This window comes from Eschscholzia californica, unplaced genomic scaffold, assembly GCF_041429995.1.
Source record: "Eschscholzia californica isolate CP2 unplaced genomic scaffold, dmEscCali1.0.p SCAF_1, whole genome shotgun sequence".
Classification (NCBI taxonomy): Eukaryota; Viridiplantae; Streptophyta; class Magnoliopsida; order Ranunculales; family Papaveraceae; genus Eschscholzia; species Eschscholzia californica.
In genome coordinates, this window is record NW_028238198.1 from 77,403,267 (window position 1) to 77,425,974 (window position 22,708).

Below are 22,708 nucleotides of genomic sequence, written 5' to 3' on the forward strand. Positions count from 1 at the left end.
AGTATCAACATGAAACTCTCACTGAGTGTTTGATAAAATATTTTCAAACACGGTTGAAATTGAATAAGACAATCTTACATCAAGTAATAATCATAATCTTTAAGATGTTTTCTCTAAATAGAACAATATTTATGATACTTCTTGTAGTTATCGATCTCAAAATATTTTTTCGACCGTTAAGATTTCATTATCAATTCTCATAGGGATGTAAGCAATTAAAATTGGTAAGCAGGTCTGATACACCCACTTTAAAAGGGGTTCTAAGAGTGAATATCTTCAATTCTACTACTACTATCTTAGATTGTAACGTTGGGACTTAGGCGCCAAAACCCGTCCGGCGAGAAATTCATCGGCGTCAGAGAAACTCAAACCTTCGAGCTCTCACGGTCTAAAGTGATTGAGAGAGAATCGGATTTCATACTTTCTCTCACTACTTTCTCTATCTAACAATGGTAACTTCAAATACTTCCAAGGGAAGAAGAACTCAAGCTCAATTTCCGATTCAACCCAATGAAGAAGAAGAACAAGTTGATGATTACAGCAATACCCATTGCGAAGAATGTGGATCGGGTGATAATGACAGTAAAATTCTTCTCTGTGATAAATGTAATCGAGGGTTTCATCTATATTGCCTGAAACCAATTTTGGTTTCAGTCCCTGTAGATTCCTGGTTTTGTTCATCTTGTTCAAAACCAAAGAAGGTTGAAAGTAAGTTAATGAAAGGGTTTCTAATTTTCACATTAAGGGGTTTCATCCATTTTTCAATATATTTGTTGTCATTAATTAATGGGTTATTTTGATTTCATTTGCAGAATTCCCTCTGGTTCAGAGTAAAATTATTGATTTCTTCAAGATTGATAAATCTTTGGGTAATACCCAGAAGCCATCCAAGGGTAAAAAATGATTAAATTTTGATTTGATCTTTTATGAGTTTATTTATATCATTCATTTCTGAATTTTGTTTGGGTTGTTGTTGATTTTCATTTCAGAGATCCGGAGAAGGCGAAAGAGCTTAGTTTTATCGAAGAAGAAGAGGAAGCTCTTAGCCTATAAGCCAACTGAAAACCTAGAGAGAAGATTGTTTCAGATGGCTTCATTAGCTACAGCATTGACTGCAACTAATACAAAGTTCAGTAATGAGCTTGAGTATTTACCTGGATTAGCTCCTAGATCAGCTAATAAAGCTTGTTTTGAGAAAGGAGGAATGCAGGTATAAAAATGAGAATTCTAATGTCTACTATATCTTCTTTATGACCCTAACGATCTTGGGGCTAATTCGATCATGTTGATGGATCAATATTGAACCCTTTATAGGTTTAGTGGTACACAATAATGAATTGTTAAGTTTCAAAGTTAATGAAGTTTAACTAGTCATTTTTGTGTCCTAAATGCAAATGGGTAAATAGTTGGGATCAGCCTGTCCACCCCAGTAGCTAAGGTATCCGACAGGGATCAGGGTTGCCCGAGTCGTCCCAAGCCCTTGAGGCCTTGAGATAGTTGTTATGTTTAAAACTTACAATAGTTTGGGTTGAGTTCGAATAAGTTGAGTAGAATCTCTCAACTATGTATACATATATATAAACACATACATGCGCAGACCCAAGAGTTAGTGAAATGCGGCTGAAGCTCAGCCAGAATGTGTGGTTGGTGTCGGCATCTTCCTTGGACCAATCTCGGGCCAATCCCCGCCTCACCTTGAACAACTCAAAATTTTGGCACATCATACAGACATAAAAGCATTTAGTACCTTGGGGCCATAGACAGTTGATTGGAGGAGCCCTTAAGTGAGGTGCATGATAAACTTAGACATCAAAGCCCTACTGTGATTAATCAAGTTTTTTTACTTCACTTCTGTTTTAGGAATAGATGTCTTGTTTTCCTTCGAAATGCCATCATTGATTCTGTCTATTTAGGAGTAGTTTCCCTTGTAGTATTTGTGTTCGTCAACAACGTTTGTTTTAGTAACTTTTCCCTTCATTATTTCCTTTAGGGTAGGCTCTTATAAAATACTTGAGTTCTCGTACGGTCTTCCCTTTTTAACTTTGTCCGTCGTTCTTTACGTGGTAACAGTTAAATCGGATATAGTCCTAAGAGGCATATCCTGCCGTCGTTATAATAGTCAAAGCCCTACCCAACAAATTGTGGTGATATATACAAGTCTTACTACATTCATTTCCTTCCTTCCATGTCTTCTTCTTGTTCAAATGCTTAGACCTTGAACCCTAAACACGCTAAACATAACGCCAACCCAACTGTACGTGCATACTTCCCTGCTAAGATCTTCAAGGCACGAACATCCCATGCGTTTATCACCTACTTAAAGTCTTGGACTGAACGTATTCATAAAACAAGTTGTTTCTGGTTTTATCCTTCATCGTTCTATTGACCAGTCTCATCGTAGTGAAGAAAATCTACAGACTAGCATGCACCGTTGAGCAGTAAAAGGAACCTATACATAGCAAATGCTTAAGCCCGCGAAGAGCGTTTCTCTATACATAGCAAAAACCTGACTTTTGTTCGTGTTTTGTTCTTTAACTCGGACAGACATTATTACATTACTTGTTTCATTAAGCTATGTTTCTATAAATGTGATTCAGGTTTTGCCAAAAGACGGCATTGAAACTTTGAACCTGTGCAAAAGTATGATGGAAAGAGGAGAATGTCCTCCACTAGTAGTTGTTTCTGATCCACTTGAAGGGTAAACTGTTCCTCCAACATCAAATAGTCCTTGTTGCGTCCGTTATGATTAATTACTTCTTGTGTTTTCTCTTGTTTGAAAATGTAGTCTAATTGTACTTCGTTGATCAACAGGTTCACTGTCGAAGCAGATGAGCCTATCAAAGACTTAACTATCATTGCAGAATTCAGTGGCGAGGTTGATTACTGGAGTAATCGTCTGTACGATGACAGTGATAGTATGATGACTTTGATTTCTTCCTCTGATCCTTCGGAAAGCCTTGTGATATGTCCACATGCACATGGAAACGTTGCGCGATATATTAACGGAATAAACAACCATACTAGGTAAGACTTTTATCTCTTGCTAAACTAAATTTCTCCTCCAACTATTATAACCTAGAGTTTAAACTTTCATTACCCAACATTTGATAGTTTCTTCTCCAACTATTATAACCTAGTTAAATAAGAGATGAATGATTTAAATTTGCATTCATAAATTAGTCTAAAGTCTAATTTAAATGAAACAGGGAAGGAAAGAAGAAACTAAACGTCAAATGTATCAGATTTGACGTAGGTGGCGAATGTAGGGTTCTACTCATTGCAAGTAGAGACATTCGAGTGGGCGAGCGATTATATTATGATTACAACGCGTATGAGGACAAATATCCCACCCACCACTTCATCTGATAAATCTTAATTACAAGCTCCCATTATTTTTGAATTGGGAGAGTTTACTTTAGATAATACATGTTTGTAAAACATTGTATTTAAAGTTCTCATTACAGATGAAAACCCTAAATTTGATGTAGCTCAAGTTTGAGATTCATATACAAATGCACAAGAACCAACATTTTTGTGAAATAAGAATTAAAACTGTTATAGTACTCTTATTTTTATATTGATTCTTTTTCTGTTTATTATTAACTATTGATTGAGCTATTCCTGTTACGTACATGCGAATTCAATTTTCGTGGAATTCATCCGATCTGCATTAGTTATTTCTATATTTTGAAACTATTTAATTTGTCTAAACATATCGCTTTATTCCTGGATATCGTTATCATATTCATATTGGGTTGATAGAATAAGAAAATCTTCCAAATATTATAGTAAATAAAGAGGTGGTTCTCCAACATTAAAGAGCATCCCCATTAGATCATGACCAAGATTACACAGCTAGGATATATTTCATAATATATTTCTTTAGCAAGGTAATATAGTATATGTATCTTGAATAGGAGACATAGAGAGTGGAAACCAACTTGATAACTACTCCAATCGGAGGTTGTTGACAATGTGTAAATGCTTTATTAGAACATTTTAGGTAAAACGGGAAAAACTTGAGAAAAGTACGGGTTTATAATTGATCGGTCCGTGGAGGGTTTCCACGCCCACTACTCCCGACCTATGTATCAGATAAGCTGCCATGTACGGATGACATTGCCACTCCAAATCAAGGTTGACCCGACAGGCGACATGCCTAATCCTTTTTCTCTTATGACCAGGTCATTCACAAAAATATTTTACTTCTTATGTCAATCTATATAACAAATTTAAGGTTTTTTCCTCTCCGGCTATCAGTTCAGATTAGTTATAAACAAAACATTAGATTGAGATTTAGCTGTAGCCAACGTCGGACTCGGAGTGAGATAATTTCTCCTCAACCCAGATTAAGAAGGAAAGAAGAGTAGTGGAAGGATGTTGGAGAAATTTGTCGCAATCTATAGAAAGATGCAATTCTATTTTCTTTGTTTTATTGGGAGGAAGGATTTTGCAAAGCAAATGTCAACTAATTCAATCAATGGAAATTATATTTGACTAGACTCTAAAGTTCGTGATGTATTACTTTTTGACGTACTTGACGAGATTGAATGCACCTAGAAGGTGCAGGAAATGCCTTTCTTGATTACACTGGAGTGTTGCTCTAAATGTAAAGATTTCGACAAAACTGTGACGATAAACCTAGTCATTTTATAATATTCAAGTCTTCATAGTCTCTCTCAACAAAAAAAAAAGTCTTCATAGTCTTTCTTTAACTACCCAAAACTTTCTTGAGGGCCATCTTCAGCCCTTAGAATGCCACGACTGGGCGAATAGGCCATTGTGTCTGTATGTTTAAACAGGATGTGGGAAGCCATATCTCCGCCGGCATGGCTTGTTGGGGTCCTTGGGGAACTCTGCCAACCACCCATCTTACCCTCTATCACTCTTCCTTCTCTCACCAGAGCACCTATTGGATTCCAACATAATGAGATGATGCTAAGTTACGGTTTGTTCAAGGATGTATGAGCCCCTATGTTAGGGTTTGTTCAAGGAAGTATGAGCCCCACAGTTTCAGAAACACAAGCATTAACACGAGATGATAATGCAAATTACGTCAACTATACGAGATTCAGCGGCAATTTTGGTTGGATTTTCAGCCGCGATTTTCAACCATTTGTCTGAGGATGATCTTTGCCTTCAATGCATCTAACATTAAATGTTTACTCGGTTCACAATGTAACTGTTCACTTACTGGAACGTGATCGGCCTTTTTTTTTAAATTAAAACTTTGTGCATAAAAGGCAGAGTACAGATTACATGTGTCGTATCGTCAAATTCAAACATTGTTGCAAAGCACATTTCCTTTGAATGATCTAACATTGTGCTTCTGACATCAAAACATCTAGATCACATCTATGTCATGACGTATTTTACTTTTTGACTCTCTTGGACATGACCTTTTGAAATTTAGATTGTATAGCGACAAATGGGAGCTTTTGAGGATTAAGTTAAGAGAATTTGAGTTTGATTCATCTACCACTTTAAAAGTAAGTCCCTTTCTCTACCAATGACTTGGATTGGATCTACTTAAAAGCTCATAATATCCTCCTTTTCTCACTCAAAATATCTTTCTTTATCCTAAAACAGAGTAAATAGAGCAACAATAACTACTCAATCTGAAGTCCAAGCATTCAGAGATTCAGGGGTTAATAGTATGAACTTTGAGTTGAGATTTTATCTGATTCAGATTGGTTTAAATTAAAGAATTCCATTAACTAAACAACTTCCATTAAGTATCAAAGATTAATTACATGAATATGATCAACAATCAAAAGAAGTATGAAACTAATATTGACACAAAGTTAGACACCAAAACATTAAAGCTATTGTACGATTTCTGATTTCTCGATTGCGAAGCAAAGTTTGGAGTCTTTCTCAGGAGGTAATCTGAAGCACCAGATATGAACCTTATGTCTTCTCCCTTCCAGTCCCATTCTATGAACCATGTCATTATAGTTTGGACCAGCCAATACATATTTCATCACACTTGGCCACAATTTGAATTTGACTTGAGATGTTTCTCCATCGGAACGAACCACCTTCACACTCAGTCCTTCCTTGTTATCCTTTGTAACCTTAATTTTTTCCTTTTCTGTAGGGGTTAAGTAGCCTTTAAATGCTTCTTCACAAGGTGGCAAAAGTATTCTTCCCTCATTTCGATTTGTATCAGTATCCACAAGATTCTTTTCGGTTACCCACATTATCTCTGTCCCGTTCTGAGCAGCGATTAGCTTTTGGAGGATAGGAGGGAGCGGTCGTTGTTGTTGTTGTGGTTGTGGTTGTCGTCGTGCTGCTATAGCAGGCACCTCTCGTTGTTGCTGTTGTCGTTGTGCTGCTGTTGCAGGCACCTCTCGTTGTTGCTGTTGTCGTTGTGCTGCTGTTGCAGGCACCTCTCGTTGTTGTGGTACAGCTATTCGAAGTGGTGGTGCTGCTATAGCAGGAACCTCTGGCCGTTGTGGTTGTACTTGTAGTTGTGGTGGTGTTACTTGTACAGGTGGTGCTGCTAATTTTACTCTTATTCTTAGTGGTGGTGGTGCTGCTATTGGTGCTTCACCTGCTTCTTCTGCTACCAGCGGTGGTGGTGGTGGTGGTGGTGGTGATGATGGATGTACGGTCTTCTTCTGCTTCGTTCTTGCTCTCTGAGGAATCTTGACAATAGGGTTGGAATCATCATCATTAGACCTAGTTCTTTTATTTCCTTGAGTAGTTGTTTCGTTTTTTCCACTACGCCAGGCTTCGCGATAGTCGTTGGCAACAACACTTCTAGGTCTGGGGTTTTCACCTCTTCTATATCGAAGTGATTCCAACTCAACAGCTTCATGTAGGGCAGCAACACACCTTTTTCTCTCTTCAACACCTTTTCTGGTGCAGTCATAACCCTGAATTGGAATTTTTTCGATTTCTTTTCTTCTTGATTCGAATTCCTCAATATCCATATTTGGATATTTTGACCATGCCTCTTCTTCTTGTTTACAAAAACGCATCATAGCAACATATTCATCAACTATATCATCATCAGAACCCCCCTTAGTAGGATCAGAATCCTTCATTGGATCAGAATCCTCTATTGAATTAGAACCATTAATTGCATCAGAATCCTTCTTCTTCTTCTTTTCTTTTGGCTAATCTTCTTCTTGATAGAGGAAAGCAAAAGAATAGATAGATTTTACTCTGATGCCTTCACTTACTCATTTTGTTTATATAGAACCTCTAGAAATCCAAATTCAGGTTGAAAACTATTTGGACAACTTCTAATTTTTCCTCTTTCTTACTTTACCAGGATTTCTTGTTTCTAAAAATTGGTAATGGGAATCAATCGGATGCTAATCTCTTTATATAATCCAAATTCAGACTTTCTATTTTTTTTCTCTCATATCTTGTGGAGTTCAACTTCTAACGGTCACTTCTATTTTCTTGATCGCGTGGGTTTGAAACACCCACTACCAGCTTGCTTCAGTTCATATCAGCCGTTAATCTCTTACCCAATTTAACTAGGGTTTTCTTTCTTCAACCGTTGGATTAGAATTTAAAGGGACTATTTCATTCACTCTCTCTAAAACTTGTTAGTTAGAAACAGGAGTGAGAGTGAACACATATGTACTTGTAGACTTACTAGAAGAAGAGTTTCTATTTCTCTCTCCCTCTCTTTAACTTGTAAGGGTTCTTGAATTTGCCCCTTATTTCCGGTATTTAATATTGGGGGGAAATCTGGTCATCATCACTTTCCCTATTATTTCTTTAAGGGTCCGTTTGATAAGCGAGAAAACGTTGGGTAAGAAAATTAACCTTTTCTGATGGGAAAGAAAATGACTTTCTTTCCTATATGAAATTCAAGTTCTAGTGTTTGGTTGGTTGTGGGAAAATTTGAAGTGCCTTTAAAAAATTCCTTGAAACTTTAGTTTCTCTCACTTATCCCAGGCCAAGAGAAGGAAAATTACAACAAAGCCATGACCACGAGAGCCGCCTTTCTCAATTCTATTTTCCCATGTAACAAACGGACCCAACTTCTAAATATTTGGAGTTCTATTCCCACCATTTTTTTACCATGACATTCTTTTGCCCTACCAAACGGCAAAATTTTCACTTTCTTGCAAAAATAACTTTCCCAACCCTATTTTCCCACATAACGAAGGAATCCTTAATTCGCGAGATAGTCTCTATTTGTCTTCATTTCTCACTTATTATTCTGCCCCACTCATTACACTGTTTCTTTGACAATGGATGTTCAATACACAATTTTTCTGGAACAAGTTGTTGCTCTTACAACGAATTATGAACTTTCAATACGGTGGGAGGTAATGACTTGATTTCTACAGAGGATGACTTAAACAAACGTGGTGTTGTTTGGTTCCAGAGTATCAAACAGATAGACATAAACATTGCAATGATGCGTCTTTCCAAGGTTCTTCATCAACTAAATAAGTTCATTCTTAGGGACATCCGTGCAAATGTTTTTCTTGTTTGATTTATGGCGGCATCAGAACTCGATTTGGCTTTGGAAAGTTCACCACAGGTTATTTAAGACGAATTTGTGATTCTCCAACAATATCAACATGATTTGGCTCGGAGTGATCATGTTTTTGAGACAATGTGGTTTTGGACGCAATTACACGGCAATCCTAGCCGACGTCTGAAAATCACCATTGTCATTCATTGTAGAAAGCTCTCTTGGGAACTATGTGTGCACCTCAACGGAGGAGGCTTCCTAAATGGAGTTTATTGGGTCGTATTAAAGTAGAATTCGAAATTAACAAGCCAGTGCCCCAAAGAGTTTCCTTAGAACCCTCTAATACCTAATTAATCTCAATCGGAATTAAAATAGAACAATTATCGCGTTTTTGCAACTTTGTGGTCTGATTGAGCATATGCTAAAATTTTGTCCTATTTTATTAGCTTTCAAAGACATTCTAAAGCAAAATATCATAGAAAAATTTGGTTTTAGAACCCAAATACTGTATAAGGAAACTTTTGAAGTTCTTTTTTTTTACCCGCGGATAGGGATGGGAATTCATTTAGTTAGGTTCAGATCTCCCACCAAATTTAAGAAACCATGCTAAAGGGGGGATTAATAATTATAATAACTCTGAATCCCCTTCCGTAAATGCTACTCTAACTACTTGTTTTGATGATCTACTAACTCACTTATCGCAAGCCAAGAGAAGCAAAATTACAACAGAGTCAGGGGACGACCACAAGAGCCAACCTCCTGTTCCCGTTTGAGTCAAATGGGGCGATACTACATGGTGGCGGGTCGTTATCCACAGAGGAGGTTCGTGAAGGCAAATCCAACCACAACAACAACAAGTTCGAATAGGACGAGTTAAATAAGATCTTATTTATTAGCAGCACCAGCCGCTGGTCCATGCTGAACTAGGTATCCTTGGGAAGTTTGTGATAACTGGACACTGAAACCTATAATATAAGATCTCCATGTAACCTCTGAGATGAAGCAAAAATGATGCTAACAGAGATTCAAGAATTAAACTGAAACCGAAGCTAAATGTTTGCTCGAGCAGCTGTCCTAGTTGACATCTTTCATGTATTTGTTTTTGGAGCACTCAAGTATTCATGAATTACAGTGATGCTATTAGGAATACAGCTTATTTATTTGCCTTCAAAATGCTCTGTCAGTTGTGCCTCAATATTTCAACCATTTCAATTTTACACTCAAAGATCTCCAAGTACAAAACACATAAACCTATATATTGCCAACAAAAGCCTTAGATGAAAGAGAAGAAAGATAGGAAATCGAAGCCTTCATATTGATGTTGAAACTGCTCCAGTTAGATGCTCACCAAAAACTGAAATCACAATGCCATTCTGATAAGAAATTCCTAAAGGCCGACTTACAAAGACCAAAGAAGCTGATATTATTGCTAAGGCTTTTCTTCAGAAGCTTGCCATCATCATTCCTCTGCTCCATTTGTTAATGACTTTCCTGCAACATAATCAGACCACAAGATCTCCAAAATGTAAACCAAACTGATATATCATCAGCTATCCAGGCGACTACTTCAGTAACTGAAAAGTTAAGACCATGCTGACAAATATGAAGGGAATGAGCAAGACACACACCGTTCTGAGATGCGAGTTAGACATGAACTTCCATGTAGGTGTAACACACAAAGAAAAAAAAAAAACATAAATGGATGTGGGTACTGAGTTTTAGTATTTTTCATGTGTTCGCAAAGATAGAGTAAGAAAAGTACAGAAGATTGCCCTGCTATATTGCACATACGCGCTTACTATTAGTAGCACTAGCCACTAGGCTGGTCCATGCTGAACTAGGTATCCTTCGTAAGTTTGTGATAACTGAACACCGAAACCTATAAAAAAGATCTCCATATAACTTCGACATGAAGCAAAAATGATGCTAACAGAGATTCAAGAATTCAACAGAAAACGGAAATGATCCATCTTTTTATTTTGTTAGCCTAAAGGCCCTGAACTGTTCCGCAATGTTGCAACATATGCCTTTCTTCCAGTGTAAAGCATAAATTACATATATAAAGAGAACCGACGTCAGAACAATAACCGTAGTGAATCGACAATTCCTAACATATAGAACGACTCGTGATGTGGTTAATACATGTGTATAGTTTTAACTTCGGGAATCTCTGGAAAACAACAGAGTAATATTTGGGAGAGAGTACATGAAAATGGTACTTACTTCGACCCAATCCGGTACCGCAGAATGCCATCGAAGAGCTGAATATTTTCGACGGTCAGCTACTCTCTTGATCGGGAAGTGTAATCGTCAGGGCCTCTAGAAGCACCATCACTAGATCCAAACACTAGCTTCCCAAGATACATGGATCACAGTTTTTCAGTAACCCACCACTGGAATATCGATACTTCTTCTCACTGAATGGATCTTCCTGGGAGATGATACACAAAGACCGAAGTCCTTTTGTGATACAATGAGCAGTATCTGGTTAGCTTCATGAGGCATGCCAGCCTTCAGAAGACAAGAAGTCAAGGTATTCACAGTAATAGAATCGGGGGCACAACCAGTAGTCAACATCATATGGAAAATGCTAATCGCTTCTGACATTCTCCCTTCATACAATGCCCGATAATTAAAATCGTAAATGTCATTTTATCAGGATGGCATCTCATCTCTTTCATTTCTTCCATGATTACATTTGCTTCATCTACATTACCTGACTTGCAAAAACCATCTATTACGGGGTTGAAATGAAATGATTTAGCACCAATATTCCTCCATTTTAATTGCCTTAAAAGTTCACGAGCCTCATTCAATCTATTCTCCTTGCATAAACCATTAATTAGAATAGCAAAGGTATACGCGTTTGGGGAAATTTTTCTCGTGCCCATGTCCTGCCACAACTTCATAGCTTCATCGACTTTCCCAATCCGACAATAACCATCGATCAAAGAAGTTAAAGTAACCACATCGGGAGAACATCCCTGAAGAAGCATCTTCTCATACATGGACACTGCAGAACCCATCTCACAAGATTTCCCAAAACCATCAATAAGAACATTATAAGTAAATGAATTGGGTCTTATTCCAAGATTAACCATCTCATTGAAGAGAGAAGAAGCCTCTTCCATCTTACCCAATCTGCGATAACCAGATATGATTGATGTGAAGGTTACAACATCAGGAGAAAGTTGAGATTTTGACCGAGCTTCTTTTAACAACTCGCGTCCTCTATCTACTTGATTAACTCTACATAATCCATCTATAAGAATGTTATAGGTAACCAAATCTGGAGAACAACCAAAACTCCCCATATCATTAAGAAACTCAAAAGCCCTGTCTACTTCTCCTAATCTGCACAGACCTTTGATAAAAATATTAAAACTGCAAGTATCCGGATGAAAATTAAACCTCAAATGTTGTTCTTTAAAGAAAGAAACAGCCTCATCTACTAGATTTCTCTTAACCAATAGATCCAATAGATTATTATACAGACGGGTATTCACTTCAATATTGTTTTTCAGAGCTTGAACAATCAAACCTTTGGCAATATCGAACTTCCCCGCTTGCCCACATGAAGATATCAAAAACCCTAAAATCGAACTATCTGGTGAATACCCATCAAAAACAAGCTCTGAAGCAGCTTCATGATGACCCATTTCACATAAAGATTTGACTAAAAGATTATAACTTTTAGATAAATAATGAGTGTTCTGATTATGTTCCTCAAAATCAGAATTAACTCTACTAAATTCAAAGAACTTCAAAGCCAATGTTGGATGATTTAAGCGTTTAATAACCTCAAAAGTAATTAGGGGATTCAATCTCTCACTAAAATACTCCAAACAAGTAAAATCTAAAGAAGATTTCGAACAATGTAAAATACAAAGAGTAGAAATGACTTTAACAGCCCAAGCGTCAATATAAGAAGGAAGAACTATTACCTCTCTATCAGAAACTGTAAAATTAGGTCGAGAAGCAGAACCTCCAAAGAGACGATTGTGTAAAAAGAGTGAGTTGAAGTAAGACTTTGATGAGGCTTTATAAACCCTAAATCGAGAAGTCGAGAAAGAGAAGTGGGTCATCTGGAATACGAACCCATTAATGGATTCGCTTCTAAATCTTTGCAATCATTTTTGCAAAATAAATCTTTAGGGTTTTGATATTACCCAGAAAAAAATCGTGATTGGATTGGGATAATAGAAGAGGATTTGTTGAAAAATTGAAACTTTATTAAGAAAGGGGTAGAATGTTAAAAAGAACTCAGAAACCCTAAAAATGGAGTTTTGTAGAACTTCCCTATCAAATGCAGACAGAAAAAACTCTGCAAGCATCAATGAAGAGAAAACAGCACAAGGAAAACAGGATCGCTCTCTCTCTCTCTCGACGAGACTAGGGTACAAGAGAACTGCAAGAGCACTCCTATTGGGCTTCTTCATGACTTCAATTTGGGAATATTTTATGGACACCGTTAATAGGAGGCCCAAAGGGTCCTTGTCTTACCCACACACCCATTACATTTTATTTGGTCAATTGACCAAGTCAACTGTCAAACTTCATCTTCTTCGCCATCTTCTTCACCATCACCACCGCCACTACCAAGATTCTCTTTGATGTCTCTTCTTTTGGCGCACGGCAGAGTAACTCATTTCAAACATTCTATTCATCCCTCCATTTTAGTCTCTTCTTCATCCCTCAGTTGATGTGGCGACATATCATTGGAGTATATTTTCTCACCACTCTCTCTCCAATTGCTCCACACTTAAGTGATATGTCACCACATCGACGGAGGGCTGGGGGAGGGACCAAAATGGAGGGATAAATAGAATTTGTCAACCCATTTTTGCCAACATTTCCTTCGTTTGGGTCAGACGAAGGTGATAACCCTCGCAGAGGGTTGCGAAATACATAAGTTCCTCGCTCATTGGCAGAGAGACGAGAAATAGTCGATAAAGATATTAGAGAAAGTGGAGAGATATGGTGGCAATGACAGTTGCTGCAACGGTTGACTTCGTTTTTTTAGTGTGTATACTAGTTGATGATGCACAAAATGTTTGGCTAACATCAGTAAGTCAAGAACAGATCAGAAGTCTAACGGGTCAACTCGGCTGAAGGCAACAAGATTGTTGGACTCGCAAAGATCCACCACCTAAGCCCAGAACTGGGAGGTTGGCAAAGATCAGCTAAGGAGCTCCAGCCGTCTTGTTCCACCTAAAACACAACCAAGTCTGCCCCTGGGATTCTCAAGAAGTGTATGGGGTCCACGGAAGCAAGGTTGATACCTTACACACTAAACTGGGAAGACCGAAGCACGCCGCACGCTTACCGACTTAATCCAAATCTTCCTAAAGATCTTAAGTGTTTGAGTAACTTGGGCTTCAAGAGTCTCAAAGAAGGAACCATCTCCTCGAAGATCTATCAACTCGGCAGAATATCTACGAAGTGTCCTTGAACATAGGAACTTCTAATTATCTTAGATACGAGATAAACTCAAAAGGGAAACCCTAACTACGGACAATAGTCTAATTCCCAAACTGTGGAATATGTCTGTCTCGTCTACACCGTCTATCACAGTCGGTCCAAATCGACTTATAAAAGGGCATCACGTCACCTTCTCCAAGGTAAGTTGAGTAAGTTCAGTACACTAAATTGTTCCTCACGGATCATTCATTACTCAATCTTTAAACTGCAAAGAACAATCTGACTGTCGTGAGCGTCGGAGAGGTTTTCGAACCTTTTGTAGGTTTTTTCTCCAGGTTTCTATGAACCAGGAGCAGGAGGGAGCATCTTCAATCATCCAAACGAAATATCCATCATAACACACGTTGTCATGCATCAATTTTCGATTCTCTGACTGATTAACGGAAAATAATTTTTTGAGATCTAATCTAGTAATGTGTATGGACTACAAAAGTCTAAATTTAGATATATTCCTTTATATTGGTCACTTTATATGCGGCTGAGTCTCTTTTTTTTTTTTTGTTGAACTTTGCGGGTGACGTCTCTCTTTATTAATTTTGGACTCCTTCGAGTGAAATGGACTCGCACCCCACCTCACTTGGATGGAGCATGGGCCCAAGAACTCAAGGTCTGAGGGGTTTGGGCCAATTGAATTTTCCCCAGTTTAAGTCCAACTTCTTGTACAAATCTCAAAGGCTTTTAGTCCCTTGACAATCTCAACCCAATTTAATTTAACATGATAGTAAGTAAGCATTAGGCTCCCTGAAGCGAAACATTTTGTTAACCTAGAATATGTTACTTGAAGGATTCACTTACTGATGTGACTTGTTCTTTTTTACTACAATTTCCAGTCCAAATTTCAATAATCTAAAACCTATGCTGCAAAAACTCCAAATACACATACTTCTTAAAGCACAAATAACAGTTTTTCCCTGACTAATTTTTACCCGCATTTTCATTTCTATAATACCGGCCATGTCCGTGTAAGTGAAATCCAAAACTATGGAGTAAACTAAAACATCTTCTTTGGATCCGTGGCACCCGTTTTGTACAGAACACAAGTTCATTGCCAACACTCTATTTTTCGATCTTCAGGCCATCCAAATTCCTCCAAAAATGCTAAGGCCACTCCATTTGTCCATCCAAACCCCGTCTGTAAATAATAAGACATTCAAGAAAGAATCAGTACTCATCACAGACCACAATAAGAACTCTATTCGTGTTTGGGACCCGTTCTCGCTTTTGCTTAAACTCTTTAAAGCAAGTTTTAGTCTTCCCGTATCCAAGGGTCATACATCACCCGGAAAGAATAGAAAATGTTGATAAAATTGGATTCTGTATATATAACATATTGATGACTCCTTACCTGAGGTACGTATTCACCGCCTCCTCCAAACTTCCCGCAAGCTTCAACATCGTATTTTTCGTGCATAGTTCCCGTTTGCTTGTAAGTGGCATAGTTTGTTCTGATCCATTTGCCAGCAATGTCCTCTGCCAACAACTGCGCTTCTTTCAAACCAGACTTCGTTAGACCTTCAACGATCATGTGTTGTATCGGTGCCCAGCCATTTGGAAAGTCCCTGTTAAGTTTCTCAACTATCAGAAAATCTCATACAAAAATGCACATTAAACAAGAGAATCATGTTCTCAGTAATTGCTGACCATTGTTGTCCTGAGTTTGATAAAGAGGTTGCAATTCCAGCATCACCAAGCAGGCCTGAACTTCGAAGACTGTTCATAAGTTTCTTCACTATGGAATGATCTGTATATTGTAAGATTAGATTAATGTTTCATAGGTTATGATCCCTCTACGCGTGTAACATTTTAGCGTATTCCTTCTGCAAAGAATTAACCAAGTACAGCAATAGCGAATTTAAACAACTCCGACCTGAGTGAAACGACTCAACCCATATAGGAATGAAGTTTGAGGCAAAAGCATTCTGATTCTGTCCCTCAACTCCCCATTTATGAATTTCCTGAAACATTAGCGAGAAGAAATGAGTAAGAAATAAGAAACAACTACATTTGCAAGTTAAAATATCAAAATTCACGGTAATCCACCTGATCACAGCAATTCGTAAGCCAGTAATCAAACCATTGTTCTTTTTCGCTATTCCAAAAAATGGAGGTTATTGCCTTTTGCCTTGCTTGAGAAGCTCCCAAAAATTGTTCGGCAGTAGTATCATCACCAATGGCTCTTGCCAAGAAGGCAATATCAAGCTCCATCTAGAAATAACAAATAGGTCAGCTCGTGTCGTGTTACATTCAAGGGCGGGGACAGGATTTGAAATCACACCTGACTAGCCTAAACTTTTCATAAGACAAATTGTAGAAAAGAAAATTTTGTTCCATAGAACTATTGTTTGTAAGGTGCAATGTTTAATGTACTTACAATTGGTTAACCATGTTAATCAACGAATATGCACTCTAATATTTTTCTTCGAAGATCAATCGATAATTAAGAAAGCTAAAACTTTTATTAACCCCAAAATAATGGATTTCTTAACAATGATTAAAATTGCAGAGATTATCGCTAATGTAGTTTTGTCATCCTTATGATTCCATGGTAAATGTAGTACAACTTTATTTCATAAGAGGCCTATAGTTTTAGTTAAGGCGTAAAAGAACCAATGTAACGAGAGCTTATAAAGCCGAACTCTACGATAAAGGGAAACTGAAAGTACACAAAATTGATATTCACTCCGTCACACATCTCTCTACGAAATTTACTACGACTTTTTATTAGTCTCGATAGATCTTATTAAATCTTATAAATGTAAATATGTATGAGTGATTAATAACTATATTCATTTAAATTAAAGAAGAAAAAACCTCAAAGAATATAGAATTAATTGAAAGTTTAAGGAAAAAACTTCAAAAAGTTAATTAAAAGTAGAAAGACACATGCCCTTGTGAAGAACTTGAAATTGTGAGGACATATACCTAGTCCAAGAGAACCAATGAGCGCACTCCAAGTATTGAGAAGGGGAAAAACAATACAAAGTAGCAAAATAAGAAAGAACTTGAAATTGTGAGCACATATACATAGTCCAAGAGAACCAATGAGTGCACTCCAAGTATTGAGAAGCGAAAAAAACAATACAAAGTAGCAAAATAGAACACTTTGAGGGGGACTTGAAGTTTGAACCTCATGTATGTGGGGTAAATGCCTAACCACTGAGCTATCTCTTACTTGATATCTATGACCTGTGAGATATTTTTAGAAAATCTATCCCTAGCTACAGCCAGGGATGGCCTCCAAGTAGCTCTACGCCTCTACCCATGGTTACGTTTCCTCTAATACTAGTCCAGGTTAACAAAACATGGATAACTATCAAGTGGTTGATAAAATTTAGAGATATTTTGGATGGCTTAATTTTATAAACTCCACATTTTAGAAAGATTTCATCTGTTAGAAAAAGGGTAAAAGGAACCACTTTAAAATATAGATGAGTCACTAACAACACCAGAATTTGAAAGACTTCTAGCTATTCCTATATTTCTACTTGACAATTTTGTTATGCAATATCAAGTGGATAATTTGAACATTTTTGCTAACATACCTTGAGTACGTAAGCATTTAAATCCACGGGTAGTATCGAAGTGGTAGCTAAGGTTGTAAGATCTGAGTTATCCCTGTATAAATGTGTTCAGGAAGTAAGTAATCTGCATTTACTGATAATTCAAACTCAAATATTCCTATCTTTCAGATAAGACGGAAGCGAATGAGCTCACTGGATTCGCCTCTGATCCTCCATTCTTTCTTTGACTTTTAGCTCTGAGGGTAGCTCATACGAAAGAGGGAGCAACCTTATACCACTCTTTCAACCCCGCTGGGGAAATTCCTAAAGGACGGGATACAGAAAGGCCCCACTCAATTTAAGATTTATGCCTGGTCACAGAAAGAGAAGCCTGGCTAGTCGCATGCATAATGCTTTTGAGAATCATAAATTTCCTTGAATGACTAAAACAGTTTAATGAACAGCTAAACATGGATTGCTGAAAGACTTTTCACACATTGAATGGCTCTAATTCTTTTTTTTTCCATGGAGGATTTTGATTTCCGCGCTACGGGTCATAGAAGCGGACATCTGACATTTGAAGTCTAGATGTCTGCAAAAATACATGCAAGAAGATGTTCAAGTTTTCATGGAAGATTAGTCAAACTTCTACTCATATCAAGCACGACCAAAGATTTATGTATATTGACTAAATAATATGTAAAGGAAAAGGTGCGAGCGAAATGAACCCTAAGCATAAAAGAAATAACTAAGTGAACTATTGACCTCATCCATCTTGTACTGAAATCCCATCCAGATTCGGCTGCCGAAGCCAATTCACGGTAGAGATTTTGCTTTGCAGAAACATTTAAAAGCTTAGAAGCAGTTAACTCATCCTGTATGAGATTATAATCATGATTGAAGTTGAGTTACATGTTGGTCCTTCATGAGATGCAACGTTAATTCGTTAAGTTTGAAAAGAACATACAATTGTTGCTGATTCTGGCCTGGGTTTGTTCCACATAGCATAGTATCGACTTAGACTATGAATGCATCCTTCAGAATCCTTAATGGTCACTTGATGTACTCCTAAAAAGTTTAAACATATCATATATTTGACCATTGAATCACATTCCTTCCGCAACACTAAAGGAGAAGGAAATCTCATAGTACCTGAAGTCCAAAACTTGTGTTCTTTAACCAGTGCAGGAAGTGATCTTTTCAGAAAAGAGAAATCACTAGTTTTGTTGAATATATCAAACACCATTGAGCTCAGTAGTGGTGGCTGACTACAGAAAATTTCAAGAAAAAACAGTTCAACCTTCAAATCATATAAGCTAAAATGATTTTAAGAGGCCCTCGAGAAGAAACATCTTGTTTCAGACAGAATTCAACATTCATATCATATAGGCACCCAAGCCAAGGCTGCTTGTGACCCATATTCAAGTGAAGAAATTAACATATATATAAAGCAGTATATACGAATTTATAAGAGAAAACATTACCTTCTATTAGTATAATAAGTCCTTCCACCATTGAGGACAAATCCATATTCATTTACACAGGAAATAAGATTATATACAATTGATTTTGCAGTTTCATACATTTTTCCTACTAGCAAACCCCTGCATGACAAAGTATAGTAAATAAGTCATAAGGAGTTGAACTAAGCAGAAGAGCAAAACAAATTTTATCACATAAATTTCAGCATTACTAATGTAATGCCTCAAGCCTTAGCAGTTATCGACAATGTTTATAAAGGCGCATAAGATGTGCATCGAGGCGTACGCCTCGACGCAAAATATAGGTGTACCGCATCAAAACTTACGCCTCGGAGTTATAGTAACTTTCTTTGTTTTTCTTTAACTTCTAGAGGTAGTCAAAAGGGTAGAAGTGACCGAAAGGATTCATATCCCTTAACTTTACTATTAAAAAATTAATTTCGTGTAGTACTATAAACAAATTCAATAAAATATACTATTGATAGAATAAAATACTATAACTATCTTAAAATATATGAGATTGAAGCTACGCCTTTTTACTACCTCGAGGCACCGCCTCGCATTAACAAAACCTCATCGAAGCGTAAAAACGTTTTTTTAGACATTGGTTATCGATAGTGTCCCCGCTTTTGACACTCGGGCCCAAGCCCAGCACACACAGGGTTTTGCTCCTAGTAAAGGCTCCACTAGCTCACCCAAGAGGCCTCGACATTTCCTAAGTTTGAGCACACACCTTTCAGCCAGGCTTTAGTCGCTCTCCCAAGAGTTGTAGCCTTGTAGGACTATCACAACCCCCACCCTTGGAGATGAGTCATCCCCAACTCTGATGCCATATGTAATGCCGAAGCATTAGCCGTTATCGATATTCCCCTCGCTTTTGACACTCAGACTCAATTCCCACCGATACGGGTTTTATCCCTGGCGAAGGCTCTACGAGCCCACCCAAAAGGTCTCACCACTTACTAAGCTTGAGCGCGCACCTTTAACCTAGGTTCTGAATGCCCTCCCAAGCGATGTGAGACTATCAAAAAGTTTATTGTGAGGATCACCTTATTAAAGCCAAAAAAGAAGATAAAGCAACAGCATAATCTCCCTCTACATCCACCACAAAAGATTCTTACTAGTTTCTAACATCATGCACATAAAAAGCAGATCATTGTAAACTTCTATAGAGCTAAATAGAATGCCTCATAAGATTGATGAGAGAAAATTTAAACAATTTTAGTAACTAACCTTATTACCCAATAAGAATCCCAATAATAAACTTCTATAAATCGAGATCCTGGAACCATCATAGGATACTTCAATGGAAGAAGAGTATGTAGTTCTGGCTTGTCAAAAACAATATCTGCAACTTTCCGGCTTAAGTTGTTCCATAAAGAATGAACTTCTAACGCCCACTCAAGAACTTTTAAATTCTCAACTTTTGGTAAAAACCCAATTGGTTTTGATACAAAATCAGCTGGTTTATAGTACAAAATATCACTTCCTGGTTTATTCAAATACTTTTCAAGAAACCCATTAAAATCCTTAATAGAGACTGACCCATTGTTTGATCTTACTAAATCATCAAAACCCTTTTCTACTATTGATAGATTGAACTTCAATGGCATATCAATGTAGATTTTAGGATCAAAATCGATGCCACCCATGGTATTAAGTGCTGTTTCTTGTACTTTTTCTAGAAATAAAATTAAAGGGGTTGTAGATATGACAGGACCAGAATCAATGGAACAAGTAGACGAAAGAGAATTAGAAGATTCTGTCACAGACATGGTTGTGGTTATAGTTATGAAGATGAAGAGGAGACAGAAAAAGAGAGAGAAGGGTAAATAAGGGTTTGGGTTAGTGAAGATGATATGAAATTTCGTCATTTCTAGATTGAATATCGAGTGTCAAAGAAGGAGATTCAATAGAATAGGATCGTGGAGAAGAAGAATTAGACATTGATAAATTAATGAAGGTACCGGCCAATGGCAGGAGGCATGAAACTTCCTGTTCAGTTGAGTTGTTTTTTCCTGCATACAAAAATATATTTTTTCCCCTTATGTTAACCAGATCAGCTTCTCTTTTCGCCCCCTATTTTTCTTAAATTTAAATTTAGTCATTTTTTTTCGTTATCAACTCTATTTTTCTTTTGTCAACACCTGGTTACCCAAATGGTTAATAGTGTTGACATAAACTCTCAAATCGTAGAGGTCCCAGTTTCGATCTTAGAGGAGGTGAAATCAATAGTTATTAATTTGAGTTATTAAAGGTATAAATAATATATTAAGTTTGTCGGGTTTTAGGCTCTATGACGTTGGACTTTAGGCCCCTTTAGTTATTAGTTTAAATGGGTAACTCCAATTAGTCAGTGAAGATGAATGTCTCTAACATACAATTTACGTGTTGGTATAAGCTCAAATTACTTTTTTTGGATTTTAAGTGCATTAGAAGATCTAGGGATTAAAAGGTGAAATAGTGGTTCTTAAGGTGTTATATGTGGTGGTGGGAATGTTTGCCAATAGTCCCTGCAAAATTTAGACTTTGGTTAAATTGACGATAACAAAAATTGGACGGAGTTTAAAAAGAGGATTAATTTTGAATTTACGAAATATAAGGAGTCTTTATTTGAAAGCTGGTCACAAAAGCCAAAAAAAAAATCCTTATGGTTTAAGTAGATTTGAGTTTTTATTTGAGACGGCAAGACTCAAACCATGATTAGTGGAAACCAGTACATATTACTTAAACTAAAGTTTCACAATTGACCTTATTGCAAGATGAAGTTATGTTCACTTTGAGTAAATTTAAGGCTAAAAAGATCTGTTCCATCACCTAATTCTCTCACTCATCAATGAAATCTCATTTGTTTTGCACATAGAAAGGCAGAAGAATAGGTAGTTTCTTTGCTAATTAGTATATGAGTTTGCCAAATTGGTGAAATTTCCCCGGTTTATTTGTGGTTGTTTATGCTTTCTATTCTTAATTCTGCAAGAGGGATACTCGGGGCTATCTGCTGATTGCGAATGATATTTGCAAGAGCATCATATCTTCATCTCATATTGCTCTCAAAGATGCTCGGCCTTCGGTCGTGGTTTATCATTTGCCTTTCTGTCACAATTTATCGGTGTCTTTCCAGCGCAGTGGCTTCCCCCGCAGTTTAGCGGTGACTTTTGGCCACAATTTACGACCAACAAAGCGCGGCCAAATAGTACAAAGTGTCGCAAAAAAACACCCACGAACTGTGGCCAAATGTGGACACAAAAGCTTAGCCACAAACAACAAATCAAAACCCTAAATAAGAAAATATCACAAACAAAACAAACAAAAGGTTTTCAATCTTCTCTTCAGATGCCCAATCAGAAATGAAAAAAACAAGACATAAGAGTTGACCCCAAAACAATAAATCCTAACAAAAGGAACTAAAACATTTACCCACAAAAACTGCTACCATGAAATTCACCCCCTTCAATCCATCTGTCTTGTAGTTGCAGCAGAAGCCAGAAAAGAGACTGTTTCAGTTTCATCAGCAAACCAGCTACTTAGGTCATTGCAAAAGGTAACACAAGGACAAAAATGCTCTAAATACTAACACTCAAAATCACCACATCCCCACTATTTCCCTGTCTACCTTATACTTGTTCAAACACCTTGTTTACACCTCATATAGAACCCACATACAATCTAAAGCCTAACAATTCTCAAAAACAATTTCATCAATCACATAATCTAGATTCTAGAGACATGAGAATATAATTATACTATGCTTATTCCATAAATTTGGATTAGAATTAAGATTAGAAGTAATATAATTA

General features: G+C 37.2%; 2 protein-coding genes and 1 pseudogene across 2 annotated transcripts; 1 reads left to right on the plus strand and 2 right to left on the minus strand.

Annotated features, from left to right (window-relative positions):
• The first annotated feature begins 449 nt into the window (after positions 1–449).
• On the plus strand, positions 450–3,366 carry LOC147569388 (histone-lysine N-methyltransferase ATXR6-like). The gene is made up of 6 exons (XM_086662631.1): positions 450–708; positions 813–893; positions 990–1,210; positions 2,598–2,698; positions 2,812–3,024; positions 3,207–3,366. The coding sequence occupies exons 1-6, from the start codon at positions 450–452 to the stop codon at positions 3,364–3,366; spliced, it is 1,035 nt and encodes a 344-aa protein (XP_086518757.1).
• A 7,321-nt stretch (positions 3,367–10,687) lies between these two features.
• Positions 10,688–12,677, minus strand: LOC147569389 (uncharacterized; annotated as a pseudogene).
• A 2,007-nt stretch (positions 12,678–14,684) lies between these two features.
• Positions 14,685–21,088, minus strand: TRE1 (trehalase 1). The gene is made up of 11 exons (XM_086655870.1): positions 20,145–21,088; positions 18,915–19,034; positions 18,583–18,698; positions 18,398–18,498; positions 18,196–18,305; positions 17,473–17,545; positions 15,971–16,135; positions 15,798–15,885; positions 15,572–15,671; positions 15,276–15,489; positions 14,685–15,062 (listed from the first exon to the last, which is right to left on the minus strand). The coding sequence occupies exons 1-11, from the start codon at positions 20,783–20,785 to the stop codon at positions 14,973–14,975; spliced, it is 1,818 nt and encodes a 605-aa protein (XP_086511996.1). The 5' UTR covers positions 20,786–21,088; the 3' UTR covers positions 14,685–14,972.
• Between the last annotated feature and the right edge of the window lie 1,620 nt (positions 21,089–22,708).

Bases quoted from the DNA above. Each gene is read 5' to 3' on its own strand.
- LOC147569388 (XM_086662631.1), top strand. From the start codon at position 450: ATGGTAACTTCAAATACTTCCAAGGGAAGAAGAACTCAAGCTCAATTT. The intron at 1,211-2,597 runs GTATAAAAATGA...AATGTGATTCAG, and splicing joins TTGAGAAAGGAGGAATGCAG to GTTTTGCCAAAAGACGGCAT. The intron at 3,025-3,206 runs GTAAGACTTTTA...TAAATGAAACAG, and splicing joins GGAATAAACAACCATACTAG to GGAAGGAAAGAAGAAACTAA.
- TRE1 (XM_086655870.1), bottom strand. From the start codon at position 20,785: ATGACGAAATTTCATATCATCTTCACTAACCCAAACCCTTATTTACCC. The intron at 18,699-18,914 runs GTAATGTTTTCT...AATTTTCTGTAG, and splicing joins ACTTATTATACTAATAGAAG to TCAGCCACCACTACTGAGCT. The intron at 17,546-18,195 runs GTCAATAGTTCA...ACATTTATACAG, and splicing joins TTCAGTACAAGATGGATGAG to GGATAACTCAGATCTTACAA.